Source organism: Pelobates fuscus, chromosome 2 (genome assembly GCF_036172605.1).
Source record: "Pelobates fuscus isolate aPelFus1 chromosome 2, aPelFus1.pri, whole genome shotgun sequence".
NCBI classification, from domain to species: Eukaryota; Metazoa; Chordata; class Amphibia; order Anura; family Pelobatidae; genus Pelobates; species Pelobates fuscus.
The window spans coordinates 137,072,285-137,099,264 of record NC_086318.1 but is presented as its reverse complement, the minus strand read 5'-3'; the positions used below and the strand labels follow the sequence as shown (position 1 = coordinate 137,099,264).

The 26,980-nt window shown below is 38.3% G+C and overlaps 1 protein-coding gene across 13 annotated transcripts in view; it reads left to right on the top strand.

Annotated features, from left to right (window-relative positions):
* The window catches only part of DLG1 (discs large MAGUK scaffold protein 1), a 231,411-nt gene that overhangs the window by 66,233 nt on the left and 138,198 nt on the right, over positions 1–26,980 (top strand). For all 13 annotated transcript variants that reach the window (XM_063442744.1, XM_063442739.1, XM_063442748.1 and 10 more), the window contains one exon: positions 669–833. In XM_063442744.1, coding sequence (XP_063298814.1) covers positions 669–833 — 165 coding nt within the window. The remainder of the gene's footprint in view (positions 1–668; positions 834–26,980) is intronic.

The following is a 26,980-nucleotide window of genomic DNA, read 5'->3' as shown; positions in this document are numbered from 1 at the left end:
CTGAACTCGCGCTGTGGGAGTTTAATAAGATTTTCACACTGAGAATCGCAGAAGCGCTTCTAGCGGCTGTCAGGGAGACGGCCACTAGAGGCTGGAATAACCCTAATGTAAACCTAGCAGTTTCTCTGAAACTGCTATGTTTACAGCTGCAGGGTTAAAACTAGGAGGACATGGCACCCAGACCACTTCATTGAGCTTAAGTGGTCTGGGTGCCTATAGTGGTCTTTTTAAAGGGAAACAATAATTACTTACCTGGCCTCGGCTCCCACCACTGGGATTTCCTTACAGAGGTCGGTGTTGCTAGTCTGTAACATCCACCTCCGGTGCCCTCACATTCCTTAATTGATTTGGGGTAAACCTTCTTCATGATATCAACATGCTGGCTTTGTTGCCAGTGTGTTGGAATGTGAATGTTGTGACCAGAGATTTTCTCCAAATCTATCAATTTACTAGCAAAATCACTAGCACAGTGTAGAGATGGAATTTCAAGCTCTTTTAAAAGAGCTAAATTTTTTGGCCCATTAATCAGTTGAACTAGAAATTATAATTACCTGCCATTTGTTGACTAGACATATGCTTACAATCTTGTTCGTTGAACATTCCGAGCCCATTGAATTGTTTTATATGGTCTACTGAGCAACTTTTTTGTTTTGTTTTCCCCTTTCCAGAAATATAGATACCAAGATGAAGATCTCCCCTCACAAGAGCCCAGCTCACCTCACATCTTAAGTGAAGGAAGAAGCCCAGAATTAGTTCAGGTCTCTGAAAAGAACATTTCCCAGATTGAGAATATCCATGGATTTGTGTCACATTCACACATTTCTCCTGTAAAGGTATGGTTTATGTGCTTAATTGGTTTATGTGCTACTGATTATTTCAAATATCAGGAACCATGAATTGTGTGTCATGCCCATTAGGCATGATTCATAGTGCCTTGTAAAAATATTATCAATGTGGTCTGTACTCTGTTTCATTGTCAAAGTATGGTGTACTATGTGTGGACAGCAATGGACTACATCGTGGTGGTGCCTGGAAGATACCCTGAAATGGTGCAGCAATTAAAGGCATGTTTTGTTTAACTGTTTGAAATTAAATAGTGTAAAGGAATTTATGACTGATGACTGGTCTCTGGTCCCGGAGGGCCAGTGATTTTTACCATATCTTAGGACCACCAACAGGAGGTAACAGCCAGTAATCTGTTATCGAACTCTGTTTAGCAGCAGGGCTCGTTCACTTCTGAAGGCAGCAGTGTGTGACAGAAGTGCATTAATGTTGTTGCCTGCCACCACAGCCTATACATGAAATTGTGTCTTCACCCTTTGTCTCATATATTCCATCTTTTAAATTAATGTGTTATTCTATTTTTTGGGGCTCATCCAGAAGTCTACATTTTATACTGCCATTTGCTTGAAGTAGAGAAGTTCTTTATAAATTACTTCCAATTAAAACATTTTAAAAGCTAGTGGCATTACACATTTTTGAACAGCAGCCATGCAAAATTTGCTTTTTGACTATTTCTCGTAATATACATTTATGTTTTTTATCCCAGCCTTTAATCTAAATCCCCTGCTATTATGCTATCCTCTGATGACTAGTTAGCAGTGCTGTTAATGTTTGAATCATAAGAAACCTTGAATATCTCCTGTGGCATTTCTTTTCTTCTTTCCCCTCATATTTTCAAGTATGTGCTGTCATTTTGTCAGAAGGAGAGGCCATGAGATGCAGGCCCTTTGAAATACATGAGGATTAGATCCTAAGGCACATCCTCGGTCTGTGCCATTGACGTTCAATATTTTATAGAAAATTTTCCTTCTTAACACTTGGTTTGCCAAAAAAATGCAGTATTTTTAAGATTATTTTATTTATATGATTTTTCTGATCTTAGAATGTTGTACAAGCTTTAGCCTTAGGCCGTGAGACGTTTTGACTTTTTTCCAGTAATCTGTTAGAACATTATAGTATTTCAGCTTTCAATCTATTTCTAGAATTTTGTTTGTGTTGGCTTACGTTTATATTCATATCTCTTTATGTATCTTTCTATGTGAGTGTATGTGTAAGTGGATATCTTTGTGATTTCAATGTCTATTGGTTTGGGCTAAATAGGAAGCTGGGGATTGAATTGCAGTCAGTATATTGCCTCTAGCTTTTTGTGATTTAAAAATAAAAAAAATTATTTAAAATACAGTTTTGTGGAAAATTTAGGATATTACATACATTGACAGAGATATTGACTGAAAGCTGCAGTGTATGCGACATAAACACTGTGTGGTCTGTATCCCCTGTATCTTGGACAAAACATTTTAGAGAGGTTTGACCAAAACCGAAGACACCTGCTGTCTGACACTCACATGTCAGAATAGCGAATGTGAAAGTTAGTTTGTTGTGCTTTTACAACAATTAACCTGTAGTGGCCTAGTACAGTTATCTCTTAAAGGGATACTCAAAGGAAGGGAATTGAGCAGTGGGACTGCAGAGGCATGATCTAAACATCAAAACAGCTTTATTAAGCAAATTTTGATTTAGGTGCGTAGTGTCCCTTTAGAAAACACTCTAAGAACTTAAGCTTTACAGTCCAAAACCTTGGCTTTTCTTATTGACCCTCAGATTTAACCTGGCTTATACATAAGTGGGACTCTGCAATAACTTTCTTTTTTCTCATTTATTTTCAGGTGTCTCAAATCCTTAAGGACTGAGACAAGTGTCACAGCTTCTAGCTTTAGTTTTGGTTCATAATGTGGACATGTGTTCTATTGTAATTAGAGACCAAATCAACTTTAGCTTAAACATGTATTTCTGAACCTATTGTGTTAAAAACACCATCTAGCCCCTCTGACTCCCATTGTCTGCTGCTGTCTCTGCCCCCGATCTGCCTGCTTGGCTGTCATCATCAGAAATGGTGGTCTGTGCCAATCACAGTGCGTCCCCACAGGATTGGCTGTGAATAAGGCAGGATTGGCTGTCAAGGAGGCAGATCAGAGGCAGAGTCAGCACAAGTCAAACACAGCCCTGGTCAATCAGCATCTCCTCATAAAGATGAATTTTACCAATGCATCTGTGTGAGGAGTTCAGTGTCTGGAAGCACCCCAGGAAGCACCACTAGTAGCCATCTGAAGTGGAGGTATCCCTAGGCTGTAATGTAAACACTGCCTTTTTTCTTAAAAGACCGGGTTTACTGCAAAAAACCTAAAGGGAATGAATGATTCTACTCACCGTAACAAATACAATAAGCTGTAGTTGTTCTGGTGACTATAGTGTGCCTTTAATCTAGCATGTTTAGTGTATAGATCATGCTCCTGCAGCCTCGCTGCTCAATTCTCTGCCATTTAGGTGTGTAATAACTTTTGTTTCTATTTATGCAGCCCTAGCCACACCTCCCCTGGCTGTGACTGACACAGCCTGTATGAAAATAAAGTTTTTTTCAATCGGATGTTAACTTGCTTTAGAATAAATCTTCTGCTTTGTATATAGAATTTGAATCATACACAGGAGGCTCCTGCAGAGTCTAAAAGGCTATTCACAGACCCGTAGATAAGAAATTCTAGATTAAACAGAATGTGCAAACATTAGATGACTATTTACAGGAAATGTTTTAAGAAAGCTGTGTAAGTCACATGCAGTGAAATGACACGGACTGCATAAACAGTGATGTAACTCCTAAATGAGAGCGAATTAAGCAGTGAGACTGCATACATGGACTTTCAGTTTCTTCTGGATTGATAGGCTTTAGAATCTGGTACAGGCTGCTATATGTATAGTCACCAGAACAACTACTGCTTATTGAATTTATTCTGGTGAGTAGAATCATTACCTTCAGGCTTTTTGCAGTAAACACGGTCTTTTCAGAGAAAAAGCAGTGTTTACATTCCACATTAATATTTTTTTTTTCTCATGTTTAAATCTTTTTTTCACTTTTTCAAATTACAGAAAAAACAGACACAAAAAAGTAAATAATATACGGAAAGAGAAAAATACCATTCACAATGCAAGATATTCTATTACCATCTTTTACTTTTATACATCTTACAATCTCTTCTGACTTATTTTCGGCTTCAGTGACACTTTTTGTATATCTTTAAATCACTGAATTCTTTATTACATTAGGCATTTCTTTTTTATCCCTTCTGATATACTTTATACATATCCTTCTCTATAAAGAAAAAAAATAGATAAAATAAAAATGTACATTTAATTAGAGTAATTCTTTCTTTTATGAATCTGCATTTCCAATTTAATTTATAAAATTTCATATCAAACGTCTATATCTGTTCCTGCTGCTTGAATCTCAAACACTTATTTTTTTCTGTTCTTGTTCTCTTTCCCTCGACTCCCTTCCCTCTTCCTTCGTTTGTTTTGTACCACCTAAATTTTATTAGCCATCTGTATTAATGAAGCAATTTTGCTTATTTCTTTCCCCTTATTTTCTCTTAATTTCCTCTAATTTCATTTCCACCTCGCCCAAATTTTATCATAAATATCCTGTTTGCCTTTTAGCCTATTTGCCATCTCCTCGTAGATTTTGGTAGTAGAGATCTTTTCCCTTATTATACTTAATGATGGCACCTGTTTTGTTTTCCATAAATTGGCTATAGCAATTTTTGTAGCCATCAAAATAGGTATAATTAGCACTTTTTCTTGTAGCAATATTCTCTCTGGCATAATGTGTAGTAGGAATATTTCTGGTTGCAGGGGCATCAATGTGTTTGTAACTTTAAAAATTAATTGTTGAATGTGTTTCCATTTATCAATAATTTTTTTACACTGCCAAAATATATGGGTTATAGATCCTTCCATTTCCCCACATCTCCAGCATGTCCCCATGTTCTCTGGATATATTTGCGCCAATTTTTGTGGTGTCTTGTACCACCGTAGCCACATTTTGTATGTTGCTTCTCTTTGTGGTATATTATGTGTGGCAGACTTAGTTGATCTCATAGCCCTATACGATTGAAAGGGCTCCCACTCGTTGTTTAGCTCCTTCTCCCAATTTAACATAAAAGGCAGTTTCTCTGGTTTTTCTAGATTAAATATTCCTCTGTAGCTTATTGATAGAGGCTTATCTTGGTGTCGTCCCCCCAAACATAGCCTCCCAAAAACATTCACCCTAGAATTTTCCACCTCCTTCACTTGAAGTTTCATTAAAATAGGTTTCACTCTGAGATATGTAGAGAGTTCCCTGTTATGAAGATCGTATTTAATCTGTATATCTGGGAATTGATTTATAACTGAGCCTGCTATTAGATGTCGGGTTTTTGTTAATCCTTTCTTTCTTCATGTTGTTATGTTTAAATCTTTTGTATAATAAGTTAAACTTTGCAGAGTTCCATAGTAAAAATAATTGCCCTTCCCCTGAAGTTTAGGTGCCCAGTAACTCCAAAACCTCAGAGAGATGTGTTGTCCAAATGAGATCCAATATCTCATATTGTGGGACAATGGATTGTTCTAATATATGCCATAGGGGTATACTAGATGTATCTATTAGTGCTGCTGTTTGTGCCAGTATGGAAGCTATATATAATATTTTTGAATATGCGGTATTCCCATTCCACCCTCTGTCATTTTGCAGCTCATTGTATTCAGTGATATTCTTGGGGGTTTGAGTTTCCAAATATGAGCATTTATTGTTTTCTGAAAATGTTATAATTGATTTAGGGATCATTATTGGTATGGATCTAAAAAGAAATAACATCTGTGGTACTATGCACATTTTTACAGAATTGATCCTTCCCGCCCATGATCTGGTGCTCTTGTCCCAGTGTATCTTGTACTTCTCTTAGTAACTAAGTTACTAAGAGAAGTACATTCCACATTAATATGGTAGACGGCCACTAGAGGAGGAGTTATTAACTCTGCAATGTAATTATTGCAGTTTCTCAGTTACTGCAATAATTACAATTGCAGTGTTAAACGGACAGAGACCGTGCAGCCAGATTACTTTAAAAAGCTGAAATGGTCTGGGTACCTACAGTGTTCCTTTAATGTGATATAAGTAGGATCCATTGAGTTACTACAGTAATTAATCGCTACATATCTTTTAAATCATATTACAAGTCGGGTAAAAAACAGTGTTGCTTATTAGGCTATTCAACTTTTACTAAGATGCTGTGAATAAAAGTTGCATATCCACTTATCCTGGAATGGTGGACATGTTTGATATATTAATGGCCACAGTGTAACGTCTTGTGTATTCCTAATTACATAGTCCCAACCTTTATGTAGATTCGCAACCCATCCGTAGAGAAGAATAGGTTTTACTTTTCCTGTGTTACTCACTCTGAGTCAGTGTTGCCCCCTGCTGCTCCTACTGTAACTTCATTCTGGAGATGTCACTTCCTTGATGATTGTCCAACCAATGCTCCTCCTTGAGGATGCGCAATCACAATAAAATACTTCTCATAGGAAACCATTGAATCCACTACTTCCCCATAAGCTGCATTTGATGATGTTCTCATGATCGTGAAAGTCACAGGTCTGAATGAAACCCTGTTGTTGCAACACAAGTGCCTCTAGTACCGGTCAGGAAGACAGCAACTAGTGGCGTGTTTAACACTTCAATTAGAATATTGCCATATCTACTTGTTGGGTGAGTCATTTTTCTTAAACGTGAAGTAGCAGTAGGTGGCAGCAGACTGCTCTACTTGATATTGACAACCTTGTTTTACACAATAAGTGTAATGCAAAACGTACTGAACTTTAAACACATTGGTATTCAGTGGATATTTATTTAAAAGAATGAAAGTATTGCATGCAGTAATTTCCGCTATTAACATTAGAGTTAAAAGGATTCACATTTTCTAACACTACCTATTTTATCTACTATACTTAGAAAACTACCAGTTGTATAAGGTATTTCTTTTGCTTTTAATTTGTATTTAAGATGTTTTCATAGTTTACAGTATGTTGCCTAGAGAAGATGGCCTGTCCTAAAGATATTTTACCTAATATGCCTAGTTGGTACTCAAACTGTGCATGAATGTAGAATCTACTTTGACAAAATGTACGAACATGTCTTTAGATGCCATTTTGCTGAAGATTTCTTCAGCACAATGCATAGGTTAGAAGTATGTGTACCTGACATGGACTTTCATGTGGAGTAATAATGCAGTTTCTTCTGGATTGATAGGCTTTAGAATCTGGTACAGGCTGGTTAACTAATTGTACATAATGACAAATGTGGTGTTCGAGGCGATAGGTGAAAGTTAGGACAGATCTAGAAATGTTACTGTACCAATATGTGGTAAAGATTCCTTACCTGCAATCCTGTTTCTGTATTTCTGACCTAACCTGTTAAAGTTACTTGTTGTACATTCTTTGCAAGGCCTTATGCCTTTAGGCACCATATCCAAAAAAAATCCGTTCCTTTTCCTGGTCATACCCACTCATCCATTTATTGTGTGTGTGTGTCTCAAAACAAATATTCAATCCCCCTTCCATGTTGTTACCTTGCAGGGAGGTGGTCTTTCTAATCTCTGGCAGTCCAGTGTGCAGAAAATATGGTTTGCTCTCTGTGTGTAATTTTTGTTATGGATGTATTGACTGTGTGTGATAGTTGTGGTGGGTATTTAATTCAAATTTATAAAAAAATATATGCATGGTAGGCCCTGTGTGTGAATGCTGATGTGTATTTATGCAATGTCCCAATAAACACCAGCATCTGTAGTCCCATAGTCACACAGACAGATGCACATAATTATACACACATACTGTCAAATGCAGCCACATGCACACCGTTCCAGGCACTAATTTTCACTGTCAGAAAGTCACACGCAGACAGTCACACACAGTTACAAGCTGATAGTCCCGCACACAGCTACAGGCAGCCACATACAGTTGCAGTCAGACACAGGCAGAAACAGGCAGACACACACCCACCACCACCACCACCACCACCACCACCTTTGTCTATGGTCTGGAGGGGGAAGGAGTGGAGGCAGTGCACTCCCTGTCTAGCTGTTGAGAAAGCAGGGACTCCTTCCTGCCTTCTTTCACAGTGTCCTGAGTTACTGGACAGCGGGTAAAGGCTACATTTAGCTCTGCCTATTTGGCGACCCCACCTTCTTATTTAGCTCCGGCCCCCACCTCCCTTATATCTTGCTCTGTCTCCTTGCCTACCTGTGTCGGCTGCCCAGCGCACAGCTTGCACACCCCTTGGGCCGATCTGGATTCTTTGTATAATGCTACAAAATATGTTGGCTTATTATTATTAGTAGTATACTGTTATGTACTGCTTCATTAAAATTATGCTAATGCGTGATACAAATATGATGAGAAAATATCAAAAGAATATTAGGTAGTGAGTTTCCAAAACATTAAAGGAACACTATAGCCTAACAAATGTGTATTCCTGATGCTATTGTGTAAGTGACTGCAACTAGAGGCCCTTAAGCAGAATGGTATTGTTTTACATTGCACGATTAGACAGGGTTATGGCACATAGACAAATTTAGTGAGATGAAGTGGTCTGGGTTCCTATAATGTCATTGTAAGTCAACAATATTGGAACACTAGGGACATGTATTAGGAATCCATGTGCATAGACCTGTATTCCTAACAATATGGTGTTTCCTCAACCCAATGTGCATTAAAAAAAAAAATGCTTGCCTTTTAGCCTTTGTTGCACCAGTCTCCATGCTGTAGCCCTGCCTGCTTGGCTGAGATAATCAATCTTGATGATCTAAGCAAACCCATAGCATTGGGAGGCTAGTGCACATGCCTAAAAGCTATGAATCTGTGCATCTCTATGGGGAGTGTTCAGCATGTACTCCAAGTTTTCTGGTGTCATCATACCTTCCCAGCAAAAAAAGTCCTTACTCCCTTCTTACTCCCATCACAACTTCCTTAACCCCTTAAGGACACATGACGTGTGTGACATGTCATGATTCCCTTTTATTCCAGAAGTTTGGTCCTTAAGGGGTTAAAGGAACACAAACATGAATTCCTTATCCTATATTGTTTAATCCACCAAATAGGTTGTTTGCCCTCCTCTCCAGGAAGCACCTCCATGGCCATCTTAGGAGTGGTCACTTGGAGGTGTCCCTAGTGGGCAATGTAAACACTGGCTTTTCTCTGAAAAGGTAGTGTCTACATGAAAATGCCTGAAGGGAATGATTATACTCACCAGAACAACTACATTAAGCTATAGTTGTTCTGGTGACTATAGTGTCCCTTTAAGATAACCGGGCATAGCCAGAGTTCCATACCTGGATGATTGACTTATAAAAGCAAAAGCTAAATTCCTTTTAGAAGATGTTCAGATCACAATTTTAGTTTTGGAAGAAGTTTGATTATATATTGAAAAGTATCAGCTAAAACCTTCAACCGTCATCCAGTTTCTGGGTCTTCTGGTAAACTTAGACACCCTATCACTAGAGTTGACTATCTGAAAAAAAGAAAATAATAAGTGGTGTCTTATCTACAACTGGAATCAAGCTGTTATGTAAGGAAATCAATTAGAGTTCTGGCAAATCTGGGTTCCTCAATTTCAGCAGTCAAGTGAACATAAGAATAGATAGTTCTGGTTTACCTAGTGTAATACCCAGGAAAGAGGGAGTCTGACTAACACTAGGTGGCTCAAACTGGAAATAAATAGGGATTCCCTAAAACCTATAAATAAAGATAGCTGAGAAAACACTCTAATATGGTGTACAAATACCAGGAGCTGACCTATGATTATGGCTCAAATGTAATAGAAAATACAATTTAAATATAAGATGTACTGTGCCTTTAAGAAAACAATGAAAATCAAAATGGCATATATGCGAGTGTAGATATAATTGTGGAAATAAAAAGGAAGGAGTAAAAGATGATGTTAATAGTAAAAGATAAAATTGTAGCAAATAAAAACCAAAATAAAATAAAAATAAAGATAAAAATAGTAAATGGTCCCATCCCTGTACATGTGGGTTCCTAAACCACATCGACCCCTACCGCCCCAGCCATCACACATTCCTTGGACCTGTGGGACAAGCTAAAGGATAAATATGAACTATCCTCGTTCCTCTCCAATATGGAGGAACAAACTATTCCCACCAGGGCTCACTCCAGCTCACTTTGCCCATTTCGACCAAAGGGACATTGTAAGACTCAGCCACTTATACCAAAATAACAAGGTAATACAATATTCGGAAATCAGACGCTGACACTCTGACGACGTTTGACCACTTCCGATACATTCAGTTACGCAGCTTCGCCTCAACCCCGATAATCCAACAAGCAGGTACGGCCACACTCTCCCGATTCGAGAGAATGCACACACCAACCAATTAGACGAGGCCAAATCTCGGACCTCTACACGACCCTGGCAACCCACCCCACCCAAGTAACATTGCCTTACATAGCGGCCTGGGAAAAGGATCTCAGACCCCCAGAGGACAACACAGATTGGGCAGATATCTGGGAAGCTACGGCCTCGATATCAATCTGCGTAACACACATGGAACAAGCATACAAGATGCTTTTTTGCTGGTACCTCACACCCCAACGCCTAGCAATCATTCACAAAACACCCAACACCTGCTGGAAACTCTGCGGAGAACAAGGGACATTCCTCCACTGTTGGTGGACTTGCCCCAAAATGAAACCCCTATGGCTCAGCGTCACTGCACTACTGACAAAAATCCTACATAAGCCATACCCACTAGATCCGTGGGCCCTACTACTCTCAAAACCCCTAGAGAACCTAACCAGAGCAGAAAACAAACTCCGTGCACGCATCGCCCTAGCAACAAGACGAGCGATAGCGGAACTGTGGTCAACAATCCGCATACCTTCACAAACGATTATCGCCAAAAAAATACAGGATCACGTACAAATGGATAAACTCACATCCCAACTCCATGATACGCCCAAACGCTTCCACAAGGTTTGGGACCCATGGCTAGAAGGAGACACCTCCCTACCCTGGTAAATACAAATACAACTTGCACAGACGCAAACACCTCTAAGACAAAGACATTCTAAACTAGCTATAAAGAGCCAACTCCCCATGACAACTCTCTTAAGCCCAATCATCCCCTAAACCCACCAGACCCACCGGGCTGGGGCGCCGTGCCGCGAAACACCCCAACCACCCATCCACGGACCCTCCCACCAGCCCCTATCCACGGCACCACCACCCTGCCCCGGCACTGGATCAACAGGCATCAGAACTTTCCCTTCTGAGACACACACACCCCGAAAAATACAAAATCCTACAACAACGAAAGAGCAATAACCAGGTCACCATCTGGCTCCGAAACAAAGCCATACTGAATGCAAACAACATCATGTAACCGACAAATGACAGTATCTCCATAAAGGTATACTAGAAACGGGGGGAGGGAGTGGAGAGAAGAGAGAGGGGGAAGGGAAGAGAACCTAGACCGCAACATCGACACTCCTAGGGTATAACAGACGCCCCATAAGAACCATAACCATGCAGAACTAAGAAAAGGTTCACATTTCCCCTACATACCAGCGCTACGCAACAGAGAGAAGCGAGACAAACCATTGTGAATTTTTTTTTCTCTCTTCTCTATCTCTACTATTGAAAAACATGTATAACTCAAGCTTATGTTATCCCCGCATATGTAACGGGTAACTGAGTGATTGTAAAAACCAAGGAAAGAAAGAAGCTGAAACTGTACAACTGTGCATTACCTTCCCCTACCCCACCACAATTTATTTTCTGTAACCCACACCCACATACCGAACTGCAAAATATAAAATGAACCATAAATAAAGAATTTAAAAAAAATTAATACATAGTAAATGGTAAAGTGCAGCAAATGATATGTGCAGTGCAAATATATCTGACCCTGATCAAAAGCAGGGTAGTTGATACTTGCACCAAATGCTATACTTTGTATCTTGCAAAGATACAATCAGGATAAAAAACATGTATGTTATGTAGCAATACAGTATAAGGGACTGTTTGCTATAGTAATACAAATGGTGTATCACCAGAAATGGAAAGCAATGGTACAAACTGGATGTATATTACAAAAAACAGTTTATTGAAAAAAAGTTAAAAATATAAATACGGAATAGTTCATACAGTTATTACCAGTCTTATGAGGCTCAGAAATATGCAGGAACCTTTGAATTCGACTGGGATTGATGTGGATTGACTTTAGCCAATTAGCGTTTGAAATCCTGCCGCCGGTAAGGACGCCGTGATTCTGTGTGTGCGTCCCGATAAGGATCTCGCTATGAGGGACGTGCACTGCAAACTGCTTGACTCTGCAAGTGCGCCAATGGTCCTGTGTGGATACGGACCTCTGCCAATGGTCCTGTATGCTGGATCGAAATCCTGATGATTCAGTGTGTCTTACGCGTTTTGTAGGGGGATGCCCTACTTCTTCAGAAACGGGATCCCGTCTCCAGTACGTCTCATTCCAAGGTTGATTCAGACAATAAGAACAGACAAGGCAGTGTTTCTAGCCATCATCCCACACTGGCCAAACTGAGGCTGGTTCTTAGACTTGCGGATGATGGATTCAACGTATTTAGAACTTCCAATTTCATCTCAACTGGCATAGAACAGGGATCTTTTCCTTGGAAACTTTCAGGATGTTCAAATTGACGGCATGGCTGCTGCAAGGCTAATGCTGCACTATCAAGGTATTCAGAGTAGTAGATTTAACCTTCTACTTGGCTTTACTAGTAAGTCTACATCCAAGATATATTTGAGAATTTGAGTTCTACTTCTTCATTAGTGTAGGGATCATAACTGCCTTAAAGTTCCACCATTTATTGACACCATTCTTTAATATCTTTAAGATAGTTTTTCATCTGGTCTGAGTCTCTCTACTCTTAAAGTTAATCTGCCTGCCTTGTGTCACCTCCTTGTTTAGGATTTAGCTTTGGTATCTTGATTTGTAGATTCTTCGAAGCCATCAGACTTCAGAGATGTTCTTGCAAGTCATTTTTCCCTACCAGGGATCTGTCTGTGGTTCTGAAAGGAGTATTTGAATCTCCATTCGAACCCTTGGAAATCATCGAATTAAAATTACTGTATCTGAAACTGTATTTCTGGTTGTTGCTTCAACCAAAAGGGTTAGTGAAAACCAAACACTCTGCTTCTGAGGAATTTAAAAATTTTCACCCGGATAAAGTTATGGATAAAGTTATTCTACACCCAAAGCCTTCTTGTTTTCCAAAAGTGCTCACTAACCAAGCAATTAATTAATCTATTGTCCTGCCTTCATTTTGAAGAGCTGCCTCTTCCTCTCAAGAGATGAAATAGTATATATTGGATGTTAGGAAGGCTTTACAGATTTAGATCGCTCGTTCTGCAATAGTCAGAAATTTGGACCACCTTTCCATCACTTTCTATGGAAATCTTCGAGGGAAAAGAGCCTCTAAAAATACTCTATCCGGATGGCTGGTAGAGACAATCAAGTTGTCTTACTCTTCAAGAAGTCTTCTGTTGCCTACTTCTCTAAAGGCACATTCTAGCAGAGCAATGGCCACTTCATCTTTCAACACCTTCATCATGCGTTACAGGCTAGACGTTTCCTCATCCTCAGAAGCTGCTTTCCTGTGCAAGGTGCTGCAAGCTAGGGTTGCTTAATTTCTGCTCTATTATGTGGGATCTTGCTATATACATACTGTACTGCCACCATTTGACATGAAAACAGACATTTTTACTTACTATAAATTCTTGTTTTCCTTAATATGGTGGCAGTGCAACTCTCCCTCCCTTCTTGATAATAAACTTGTATTTGCAGTGTTTGTGTCTCTTTATTTTTCTTGCTACGAGGTGGAGGGGATTGCTTGGGGAGTCCCTTATAAGGTAAGTAGAAGGGATCTTTTTTATCTTAATTATCTTTTGCAGACTCTTATCCCAAGGTACTGCTACCATATTAAGGAAAACATTATTTACAGTAAAAAAAGTTAAAGGCTTTTTTTTTTTTTGTTGCTAATAATTTATCACAAAATTGCACAGAATACCGTGACAAAACTGCTGTGCTTTCTGATGAAATGGACATCTGTGTTATTGGTTACTGTAGTTTAGAAGGGTACAGTTGGCTTTGTCCAAAAGCCAAGCTGAATGAAGTGTTTTAAAATAGAGAAGTTGTGACCTAGGAGGCGGGTTTAGGTACAGCAAACCATTGTTTTTAGTGTAAAAAATGTATACAAAAAAAAAGGCAGAGCTAGCACTGTGAAGTAAACTTTCCAAGCTGTGATTGTTAGAATAAGACCATCTCTCACTCATCACAAGATACCCTCTATGAAGGTTACGGGACCCTCCAAAGACATAAGTGTTGTACTCTCACGCACTGACTGAAGTTTGAAATGTATACCTCTACATCACCACTGGACCACAGCATACCAAGCCGTGTCACATTCTGGGAACATTGCATATTTTTGCAGAGCTGCTTGAAAGGTTTTAATGGTGCCTACAGCATAGTTTTGAAATGTATAGGAATTATAGATTATTTAAGATATTCAAAGTGCAGAGAGACCAGAACAGGAGGAACTCCATAACAATGCAAAAAAGTATTGGTTAATTTGGTGCTGAAGTGTCTTTTTCCATGAAATATTTGGAATTACATTCTCATATTTTTACCAGGAAGAGAACTTAATAAAAATGTATTTTTATTATTTGTACAATAACTTTTTAAAAGGGTACTTTTAATTCACAGGAGGTTTTGAAAGTGGTAACCTTGACTGGCATGTCGCCCCTTCCAATTAAGGAGGGGGATGGTTGGCACAGAGTGGAAGGGGCTGAGGGGAGGACTTGGGCAGCACAGATGGATGGGGGCAGTGCTGTTATTAGTCGCTAGAATGCTGTGTGTGCTGACGTTAGACATTCAGTATGCACAGAGCTGACATTAGTCACCTTGGAACCCATCCTCTGGTTTGACTAATAACACCTTAGTGATGTTTCTGGAGGTGGAGTTACATCTCTGCCAGTAAAGTGCTTTAACTCTTTATGTGCAGCGTTTCCCACTAATTGTTACAGATACAGACTCCAAGTACCACAACCACATTAAATCACTGAAATGGTTGTGGTGCTTAACCCCTTAAGGACCAAACTTTTGGGATAAAAGGGAATCATGACATGTCACACATGTCATGTGTCCTTAAAGGGTTAAAGAGTCCCTTTAATTGTAGAAATTCATGAACCTGGATGCCCCCCTAGTCTGTCATTGTTGTGACATCTTTACGTTTCACCTGCCAGTCAGGATTTAGAGAGCATACTGAGAAGAGCTGAAATGGGGAAGCTGCTGTGATCAGACAAATGGTGCAACGTTGTAAAAGAGGATTAACCAGCTGTGGCTTGTACCTGCTTATTTTATTGGTTTTAATTATGTTTGTCATGACATTTCCATAAATCTCCTCCAATGTTTCTAATTTTGCTCTTTCTTTGCAGTGTTTACCCTGTGCCTGGACTGAACCTCATTGTAATTTGCTAAATATTCTAATCTAAATTGAGCATCATCTAAAAATAATAGTTAAAACAAATTGTATGTGATTTTTCAATGTTTTATTCAATTGTGAACGGAGTATTCCCATTTAAACAGTACGGTTTTTGAGACTCTGTCCAACAAAACCTATGGCTGCCCGTGCCCAGACCTCTTCGAAGACGTTCTACCATGGGATCAGTTCCCTGTGGTTACTTTGTGCAGTTACTTTGTTGGAACTGTCCTGTTGAAATTCTTTATTTGTTTGAGTTAGACTATCCCGCATACAGTTATCAAGCCTGGTTGAGTTACATAGCTTAATATAAAAAAAAAAAAAAAAATCTATAATATTGTGCCGAGTAATCATTCTCTCCTTACACCATCAAACTGTTAATACATTTTGACCTTGGGGTTAGCAATGAGGTGCTGAAATATTTTCAGGAAGGCTTTCTAAACGAAAGTGATTGCTCAAAACGTTCACTGCATTTGTTGCTTTTATTTATTCTTCTTACAGTGCTCTGCATTATTTATAAAGTTCTGCTTCCTTTTAATATTTAATTTCTTCACCTTGCGTGAAGGAAAGACCAGTCTTTATTTAGTCATTAGATGTTTGTTTTTTAGTTTAAATTAATTTTTATTAACTTGCTATGCTATTCCATATCAATTTTAGCTATTACTCAATTGCCTTGGTCCAATATTATTTTTTTCATTCTTTAATTTATACTTTTTAAAGGGGTACTCCATGCAGCAAACCTCTTGTGCTTCTTGAATATAATATGGCGTTAATGGCTCAGTCTCCCTTCAGTCCATTAATTATTTATTATGCCTTCCACCCCACTCTGTGTAGTCAGAGGGGAGACCACCTGACCAGTGTGGGGATGTTTATGGGATAATAATAGTAAACAGTTGAGAATTGCCCACTTTTTCAATTCTCAGATCCCAAAGATCGTTATCGTGTAAGTGAAATGTATTCCATATAAATAAAATCACAATTTGTTATAAAAATAGATACAATTTATTGTGACCATTTAAATAATAAGTAACATGCGTGACAATAATCAATGAATATTTAGTATAACATGATATGCAATACAATGGCAATACAAAAACATTTTTTGAATGGTTAACAGCCTTAATTGTCAAGACAAGATTTATGACTGTCTTTCACAGAGAAACGAAAAACTTACACACAGACACAGCTTACAGCTTAAGGCCATAAAACTTGAGCTGACAGTTAAAATAACCCTTTCAATGCTGGCTAGACCTCCTAAGTAATTAAGACCTATTCTCATGTGATTTTAAATAAAATAACATTTAAACCAGTTCATTAGTCATTTCCTGGAACCATCCAATAAGAGTAATCTACTATATTCTATAAGCAGAATCTTAATTTGCCTAAACAGATATTTTATCTTATTTTAGAGCAAATCAATACACCTGGATAAATATCACGATATGCTAACATGTGATATGTCACATAAATACATAATTATTCATTTCTATCTGCAGAATAGAAAGTTTAATAATGTACTTCTTATTTAACTAAGATTTCTAAATATCGAAATCTGATCGTGATTTATCCAGTCATATATCATGCTATTAGAAAATTTTAATTAAATTAGATTAATTAAATGAAACCAGTATATTTACCAGTTAGAGATGTTCTCACCAGATGTTCTCAGATAGCTAAGTGTCAAGGAATGTTTCTTTCTCGCCTACTTTGTCTTGCTTTGCATCCTTCTGCCTCCTTTTGCTTTCTCTGCATACCTCTGCATTTCTTTCTCTTCCCTTTGTCTTAACTTTTAAAGGGAAAAATTCTCTGTTTGTCACTAGGTGATAGACCAATAGAAAACTGGAGGTGTGGTTGCCTTCCAGATAGCAATTTAAGTATTTGGTCTATGGAGGGCAGTCTCGTCCCACTAAACATTCCTATCCAGGAAAGAGTTAACTTTTCCTGGTGGCTATTTTGACGTCATTTACCTTATCTTTATAGTTGTCTATAACTTAAGTTTTCTGTCAGTTCAAGAGTTTCTTTGGGCTTTCTTCAGACTATGTGTCTGGCAAATTCTGCTATAATTTCTAATATGACAGTTATAACTAAATATGACCCCTAAACTTACAATGGGACTCTTGTGAAATTTAGAAAGTAAAATTAATTACTAAGTCTTATCTGGTCACTGGTGTCTGGCTTTCTTGTGTGAAGCTAACATTAAGAAAAGTATTCCACCCCCCTTCTCTGTTAGACTCATTGTATCACTGGGTTTGTTTATATAATACATTCCTTAGCTTCTGGCAAAGTGGTTAGTTTTACAGAAGGGATAAAAATCTTGTGTCTTTTGATAACTTGAAAACAACAAAAAGGAGTCTACTCTGTTCAGAGTGAATGACAATGTACATTTTAATTTCTATCATAGCACAAAATGTCTGCCGATATAAATACCCTGACACCAGGATCTTGTGACTAAGGCATGTACATATAATACACGTCATTTGTACCGAGTTCTGTCTTGTCGCTGGCATTTGTGCATCCACAAAAAGGCTGTTGGTATGTAAATTAATTCAGTACTTTTAAACCAGTGTGACTTGGCAGAGTTGCGTTTCTCCTGGTTGTTTGTTTTTCCTGGCTCTATCGGGTCTTTGTGTCGTCCCCACCCCCTGGGTCCCACTCCTGCCGGGCTGAAGGGGAAGGAAGGGGTTAAATCTTACCTTTCTCCAGCGCCTGGCTCCCTCGGTGCTTGGACTCTCCTCCCTCTTCTGACATCATCTGCCGCATGCGCGGCAAGAGCTGATTGCGCATTCAATTTAAAGTATGCTACAAAGGCACTGACTTTAGGGCTGTAATAGATTGCAGTCATTAAATGTAATTTCAATACAGAGCTATAGACTTATTTAACCCTGCAATGTAAGGATAGCTTTATCTACTAAATGGCTACTTTACATTGCAGGGTTAAAGCTAAAGGATCACTACATCTGGACCATTTTATTGAGATGAACGTACTAATGTCATAATTTAATTTTTAATATTGGCGTGTTGTCTTTATTTGCAATTCAGTGACGGGACAGTCTTAAAGTTCAATACTTAAACGTAAAACCTGTATATTTGGGACTTTGCATGTGCTGGATCTGCTTTTGTTGCCTGGTTACCACTAGAGGCATTCTTTGGGTAAATGTAAACATTGATTTTTCTCTGACTATTTTTGTGACATCTGCAAACACTGATAATTTACCATTCAAAAGGGACACTCCAGCTATTTAATCTCATGGAAGTGTTTATGGTGCCAGTAGACACTTGGGACGGTGCCTAATGTAACATCCATATTTACTTCACCCATAATATACCCACAGTCTAATTTGATTTGCCCTTCCCTCACTCTGCCCCTTGTCAGCCCCCTTCACACGCTGTCAGCCCCCTCCACACACACACTGTTGCCCCCTTAACCCTGCCACGCTCACTTTAACCCTTCCTGATACTGTAACATTCACCCACTTAAACCAAACCACACTCAATTCCCCTCGTTCTGCCACACTCACCCTATCACATTACCCCCTTATCCTGTTACCTTTTCTCTCACTGTCACTTTCACCATACCTTTTCCTGTCACACTCCCTCCTCCAACCGTGCTATACTCCCTTCCAACACTGCCAACTCACCCTGCACTCTGCCACACTCACCCTGACAATTAATTTGCCTTAATCATGTCACATTCACCTCCCCTTGCCCTATCACACTCACTCCTCCAACAATGCCACATTCACCTCAACCCTGTGATACACACCTCCCCAACCATGCCACATTCACCCTGTCACATTAACAATTAAACCTGTCACGCTTACCTCCCCATACCCTGTAACACTCCATCCTTCAACCATGTCACACTTGCCCTCCCACATTCTGTCATACTTACCCCCTCACCCTGTGACGTTAACCCTGCTACAGTTACCCCAATAAGCTCCCTCTCACAGTCACCCCTGAAATCAATCACCATACACACAGTCGTAAAAGACTCCCTGTCGGACACTCTCAGGCACATACACAGGTAGACAATGCCAGACACACTTAAATACACACAGCCAGATAAATACACATTGTGATTATGTCTTTATTAGTCAATATTTGTGTCAGTGTGTGTAAGTGTAAGCATGTATCGGTGTTTATATGTGAGTGTGTATGTCTGTAATGTGAAGGTGGTATTGTATGGGTAATGCAAACTTAAAGTTGAAAGCAACATATATATTATATGCATACATCTGTGGGAAAATGTCTGACATTTCTTTCTTATCAGTAACTTTATTAGTTGGTAAATGATTTATTTCAAAGTTTTGTTACCAATTCTTATTATTATTATTTTATTTATATAACGCCAGCAAATTCTGTAGCATTGTACAATGGGTGGATTAAACCCGCTAACAGTTTAGATGATATGCTTTCCTAAAAATAATGTTTTCAAAGATTTTTTTGAAGGAGTGGAGACTAGGTGAAAGTCTAACGGAGGAGGGAAGGGAATTCCACAGAAAAGGTGCAGCCCTGGATAAGTCTTGGAGGCGAGCATCAGATGTGGGAGTACGGACAGAGGATAGACACTGGCACTTATGTATACACGACTGCCAGGCAATACACCCATAACAAGCAATCGTGTATAAATGATTAGCAAAATTGTAAATGAAATTTGTTTATTGCATATTATGTCATAACTACATTTAAAGCACTCACAACGTAGTGGCATAGGGAACAGCGACAATGCAAGCCTCTAAAGATGAATGCAGAGACTACCTCTCTATATCAAAAACTGCAAGTCTGCCATTTTAATAGATCTACAGGTTCTTATAAACCTGCTAATCGAATCCTGGCAGGGTTGACCATCCTTTCATCCTTCCGATGTAGATAAAATGAGTACCATTAAATTAGTAACAACCCCTTGGGGTAAGGTAACATCCCAAGGATGTACTTGAAAACCAGAGTAATCTGAATGTACAGGTGATACTCAAAAAATTAGAATATCGTGCAAAAGTTAATTTATTTCTGTAATGCAACGTAAAAGGGGAAACTAATATGAGATAGACGCATTACATGCAAAGCAAGATAGCTCAAGCCGTGATTTGTCAGAAGTGTGATTTATTATGGCTTACAGCTCATGAAAACCCCAAATCCACAATCTCTGTATTGGCGTTCAAATTAGTTTTTTGCATTTTTCACACACAAACATTAACACTAACTTTGGCCAGTGTTTGTGACAAAGTGGCTACTAAAAAATACTGGACATACCCCATTTGCAATACCTTGGGTTGTCTACTGTTGCAAATGGTATGCCATCATGGGGGTAATTCTCCTTCCTGGGCTACCATCCGGTCTCAAAGGCAACGTAACCAATCTGGCGAATTTCAATGTGAAAAAACTGAAAAATATAACATGCTATATTTGACCCTGTAACTTCCCAAAACACCATAAAACCTGTACATAGGGGGTACTGTTTTACACGTGAGACATCGCTGAATACAAATGTGTGTATTTTATTGTAGTAAAAGCAAACCGTATTATGACATTCAAAGTTAGAATGTCACGTAGAACAATTTTTGAAAAAAATCAAATTTTATCCCATTTTTAAAAATATTTTATTTATATTAAATTGTTTCATACCTAAATATATGATGCTAAATGAAAGCCCTGTTTCCCCTGAATAAAATGATATATAATAAGTGTGGGTGCACATAATATGAAAGAGGCGAATAACACATGAACAGACATATAGCGCAAATTCAAGTTTTTGTTTACGTTTTGATCACAACGTGTACATTTGGCCCAGTCCTTAAGGGGTTAATATTAAACTTGCTGTGATAAACTTAATATAATACAAATAACTAAGTTTAGAAAACATACAGAAACTTATGATAACATAATGACATTCATAAAGGGGTGTGGAAGACAATAACTAACACAAACTATTTCTCCTGCCTGCAAATTCATAATATGCAAATCTACCTGAAAATACAAATTAACAAGCCTTGCATAGCATACAGCTATTTCTGGATCCCTACAACAATCAGATTGCACTGTACAGGCTTCACAGCCAAATTCATGTAGTTGGTGGAGTGAATCACCAGGAAAGGAGAGCACACAAAATATTTAACACGAAAACAACCACGTTGCACCCACAATGGGCACAGGATGACTTAAACAAATGAGCCATTCAGGGACCTAACTGAAGTGTCAATCTTCTGCTCAATGCTATCCTTTGTTTTGCATTGTATGTATGTATGTATGTATGTGTGTGTGTGTGTCCTTAAAGGGTTAAAAGGCATCAGAAGGATTTGGAGTTGTTTTCCTGTCCCATATGGAAGTAAGGTGGATTGTTGATGAAAACTTTTTTGCGTGGAACATAATGGTTGACAGTGTTGTTCTATAGGTATTTACCACTGGTGAATAAACTATGGCACCAGTGCTTGATCATCTTGGGGTATAGTAATAGAAGTAACCTCCGCTGTGTTTTGAGTAATGGTGCATGGTGTGCGGCGATGGTCTGCTACAGGAGTATATCATTTTTAGTCTAATGTATTGTGAGATGTGGAATTTGATCCTTTGTTCTCCTTTTCTTTTGCTTGGCTTGGTGTTTACTTTCTTAAATCTAATAGTGTTTGCCTTGAACAGCCATGCTTTCAAAACCCTTTTAAAATTTAACTATGTTGAGTGTACTGTAAGTGGTACTCAACTTGTGAGCACCTATTGATTTTGATCATTATTCCCTTGTCCTAATGCTTGTAAGGTGAAGATTTATTAAAGATGTATGTGTATTCTCATTAATTCGATAGCATTTTAGATTTTAGAGACATCAATTTCTTATTTGCTTGCAATTAAATTGTATCATTATCTAAAGATATAGGAAGTGTTATAGTAGTATCATAACAAGTCAATTTCACAATCTTTCAAAGTTTGACATCTGCTATCTCTTGAAATTCTTAAAATTCCACTTAGGGGTTTTTCACCACTCCTTTTTTTTTTTTAATATATAATTAATAACATTATTCTAAAAGCACCCAATAATAATTGATCTTAAGATATTCAAAATTATTTTTAGGAACAAAATATTTTCCAAATCATACTTTTTTACAGTACACCACTCATGGAACTGTATAAAGATGTTTGCAGTTTAAAAAAAATAAATAAAAAAAAAAGCTGGTACGCGATATTGGGCTTACCTTACTTATAAAGATGGGAAGTTCCCCCACTTTGTATCCGCTTACTTACATAGTCTCTTTAGGTTCTGGCACTACCACCAGGAGAGCAATAATATAAAATAAGTGTTTTCACTAAGGCTTCTACAGTCATCTCATGGGATACTGCCTGTTTAGTAAATTCCAGAGATCTCCTTTTCAATTTTTTTTTTTTTGGATGGCAATATTCTGAGAGAGAGAGATTATTTGCATACTAGCAACTACCGTATGTAGAGACATGCATTAAAAAATGTAAGATAATAAAAATAATTTGCTTCCGGAGAAATTGTGAGTTGTAAAATGGTTGTTTTAAAATAAAAGGTTTATATATAGTTTATTATAAAGATGGGGCACTTTGGGAACAACCTTGCATACTTAAAGGGACAGTCCAGCTTCCAATACAACTGTAATGCATTTGATAGGTTTTGGCCTCATTGAGGTTTTGGTCTTGCAAAAAATTGCAGCATATTAATTAGGCCAAAGTCTATCAAATGTATTAAAATTGTATTGGCATCTCTGAGTGTCCTTTTTTAAATTGGTGCTGGCCAATACATGATGGGAATGTAAATTAGGATGCTACTGTCTGTCCAACACAGTTGGTGGGAATTGGCAGTAACAGCAGTTTTTCCCAATGCAGAGCTTCTACCTTAGCCTTCATATGGGTCCCCAGGTGTTGCATAAATGGATTAACCATTCATCCCTCTCTTAATGCCATGTAAGATTAAACTTCTCACACAAAGCTTCACGGGGAGAATCACATTTTGAGACCTATGCCAGCATATTCTAAATATTTTTATTTTTAGCATAGGCCTTCCCTTTATTACTGAAAATATTTTTACAAATATCATTGTATAGCATCATAATTAAAATATAGCATTCTCAAAGCAGCATAGTGTCTTTTTTAAAATATCCGCTATTACATTTTTATAATTTTTACCACAGTTTGATTTTATTTTGCCTTCTGAAGTCATTTTGTTATTGTCAGACCTGGCAGTTTGGTAGATTACTAATTGTATACTTTCGTTAATACAGTGGCATAGCTGATCAATCCTTTTTTATAAAATTAATGTTTTTGTCTTTTTCAGTGATGCAAGTGTGCTGACTTATGAAAAGCACTAATAAATAGCCCATTGTTCATTTGACAACAATAATTCAATCTACGTAGCCTGTTAATGTTCGTGTACGTTTTCAAATGTGACATGATCTCGGAGCCGCTAGTGACCTTACTAGCATATGGCTACTTACTGTTCTGTTTTTAGTTCATATTGAGATACTGTTTAAATGCACAACGGTTTAGTGAACGAATATTTAAAATAAAAATCCATTGTAAGGTAAATTTGTAGTGCTAACCAACAAATAAACAAAAGCCCACACCTTTAACCACACATATAGACAATGTTAAAAAAAACCAAAAAAAAAACCCTCCCCTTCCCCCCCTGTTTTTGATATTGTTACACAAAAAACAAAACAAAAAAAACCTAAGACTACTAAAAGTGGATGGTTCAACAGAAGGCTTATATCACACTGTCATTTCTCTTAAGGACTCCCTCTACCTTGTGTTAACATCAGTCTGTATTTTATAGTTTGAAATCTATAGTTGACCTGGTATTTCTATTTGGAAAGCAGGACCATGGGTTAGCAGTGAACCCTGAGTAACCTAAAATGGTATCAGCATTGGTTTGCAATTTTATTATTCATTCATTCATTCATTCATTCAAGCGTATTGGGCATTGTTCTTTAGATCCCCCTCCCAAAGGACTCTGAAAAATATTAAAGCATATTAAAATAAGTATTTACTTAACTTGTTAGTACCTTTCCTTCCTAGTGCCAAGTGAAGGTCCTAGCGCTTCTTGGCACACTTCGTTGCAACATCAGTCTAGAGAAGCATTTGATTTGACTATTTAACTGGCTCAAAGCACATGCACGCCCTCTGAAACGGAGGGCAGGAGAATTAAAAAAAAAAAAAAGAGGGCGTATGGAGGAGGGAGGGTTGCAATTAAGGAGTCATGAATGGGAGACCAAAGCTTCCACTTGCAGAGAACGTCTGTCACTAGCATGTAGTGTGCATTGACGACAGACTTAAAATATGCATGGAATTGACATTTGGCAGCCTGGAACTCTAGGGGGTGTAACTAACCCCTGGCCCACAATTCCAAATAACGCTGGGTGGGCAGTGTTTCAAGCTGAAACTCTGCACATCAAGACTTCTACCACTTTTCTAGAAGCGTGAGAAGTGGCCATTATGGTTGGAAAAATCATTTAATTACCTAATTTTGCTTGATAACATTGCTTTGTTTAGAGCTCTTCTTGCCTTTTTAATTTAGACTTTTTATTTAACCTCTTAAGGATGGCGGGCGTGCTATGCCGTCCTTGGGGACCTGGCTCTAAACGCCGGCGGGCGGCGTAGCATGTCACCACCGTCCTTTGTATATACCCCCTCACCGGCGATCCCACGGGGGGGGACTTACCTGCCATGCCAGGGAGTCCCCCTACTGCCGTTCCGACCCACCTATGCCATGTGATTTGCGAGGACCTCACGATCACATAGACGGAATAGGAGTGCCTGTAATGACTGGTAGTCCCCCCTACTGCATGTAAAAAGTAAAATAAAAGTTTTAAAAACAGTTTAAAATATATATATATATATATATATATATATATATATATATATATATATATATACACATATACATACATACATACATACATACATACATACATACATACATACATACATACATACATACTCCGGTCTTTAAAATGTCAAATATTTGTTGAATTAAAAAAATTTAAATGATCAACGTTCCAGTCCCTCCTGGGACGTTCCTCAGGATCAAAACATTCAATATATACACATTACAAACTGCTGTAATATATACCCATGCACAAATAGAATAATTGACTCACCCCATCTGTCATGCATCACTTCCGGTGTCTCTCCATGTGCACCACGCATGTGTGAATGTGCTCCACCCCCTGGCAGCCTAATGGTGTGCAGCCGTCGATTCTGTTACCGTGGCGACGTGGGATGCCGCCATGGCAGCCTATAAACAATCTGCATTCTATACTACCATGCGGGGAATATATTTACAGACTCATGAACATTAAAAATGATTAGAAAATAAGTTGGTGACCAAGCAACATTTAGTTGTACTAATGTTATAGCATCATACTCTGTATCCTCAGACAAGCTTAATAACAGCTCTTAAAGTGAAAGGACTCTACATACTTTTGTATAATTAAATTCAATGATAAAGTGCATATACTGTGTCTATATTATCAATTCTATTGAATAAGGAGATCATAAACCAATTTTGATCACTATGGATGTACGTAGTTTGTACACAGTCATTCCTCATGAAGAGGGGATTGAAGCCATGTGTGAAGTTTTAACCCAGTCTAAAACTTCTGAAGGTCCACTATACGATTTAGTATACATTGGAACTCTTGGCTCTAACATTACAACATAACTACTTCAGGTTTGAAGAGGATTGGTATTTAAAAGTGGCGGGTACATCTATAGGGGCTGCTATGGCCCCCATGTACGCCAATGCGTACATGTATGTGTATGAGCAAAAACATATTTTATCACAATTTGGCCACAATGTGGCAGGATATTTCCGCTACATTGATGGCCTGTTGTTAATATGGACTGGTACACGAGTGGAGGCAACCAATATGATTGAATACTTGAACCGACTAAATACTCCAATATGCCTAACAGCTAATATCGGTTCTGAGAAAATTCAATATTTGGATCCAGAACTCACAGGGGGTCCTCGACAGATACAGTATTGTCTATACACTAAAGCAACGGACAGGAATACACTTCTCCATGCACAAAGTGCACATCCTACAGCTTTGAAAAATTCTCTCCCTAAGGCACAATACCTTAGGGTTATCAGGAACAATTCTGAAGAATCCAAGAAAGAAGTACAGTTGGAGGAAATGACTAGGACATTTTTGTGCCGAGGCAAAGGAAGCCCACGCACCTATAAAGGCAGATCACGCACAAAGATTAATTTTTTCCCATGACGTTTCATCAATCCACCCCAAAGTTGCATCAATTGTAAAAAAAAAACTATTGGAAATGGTAGCAACTGATGAAACGTTGCCAAAAGTCTTCAAAGAACCTCCCCTAATGTGCTTTAAGAGAAATAGAAATCTCTGGTATATATTAGTCCATACGGACCCTCTCAAAAGTTATACATCAACCACACAAGTCGGGGTAGTGTTTGCTGCCTTGGCTGCGTAACATGTGGACATATGACCCTGGCAAAATCTTTCAATCACCTACATACAAATAGGAAATCTAACATCAAATTCACTATAACGTGTAAGTGTAAGACCACTTTCGTTTTTTAGAAGTTGGTATGCCCTTGTGGTTT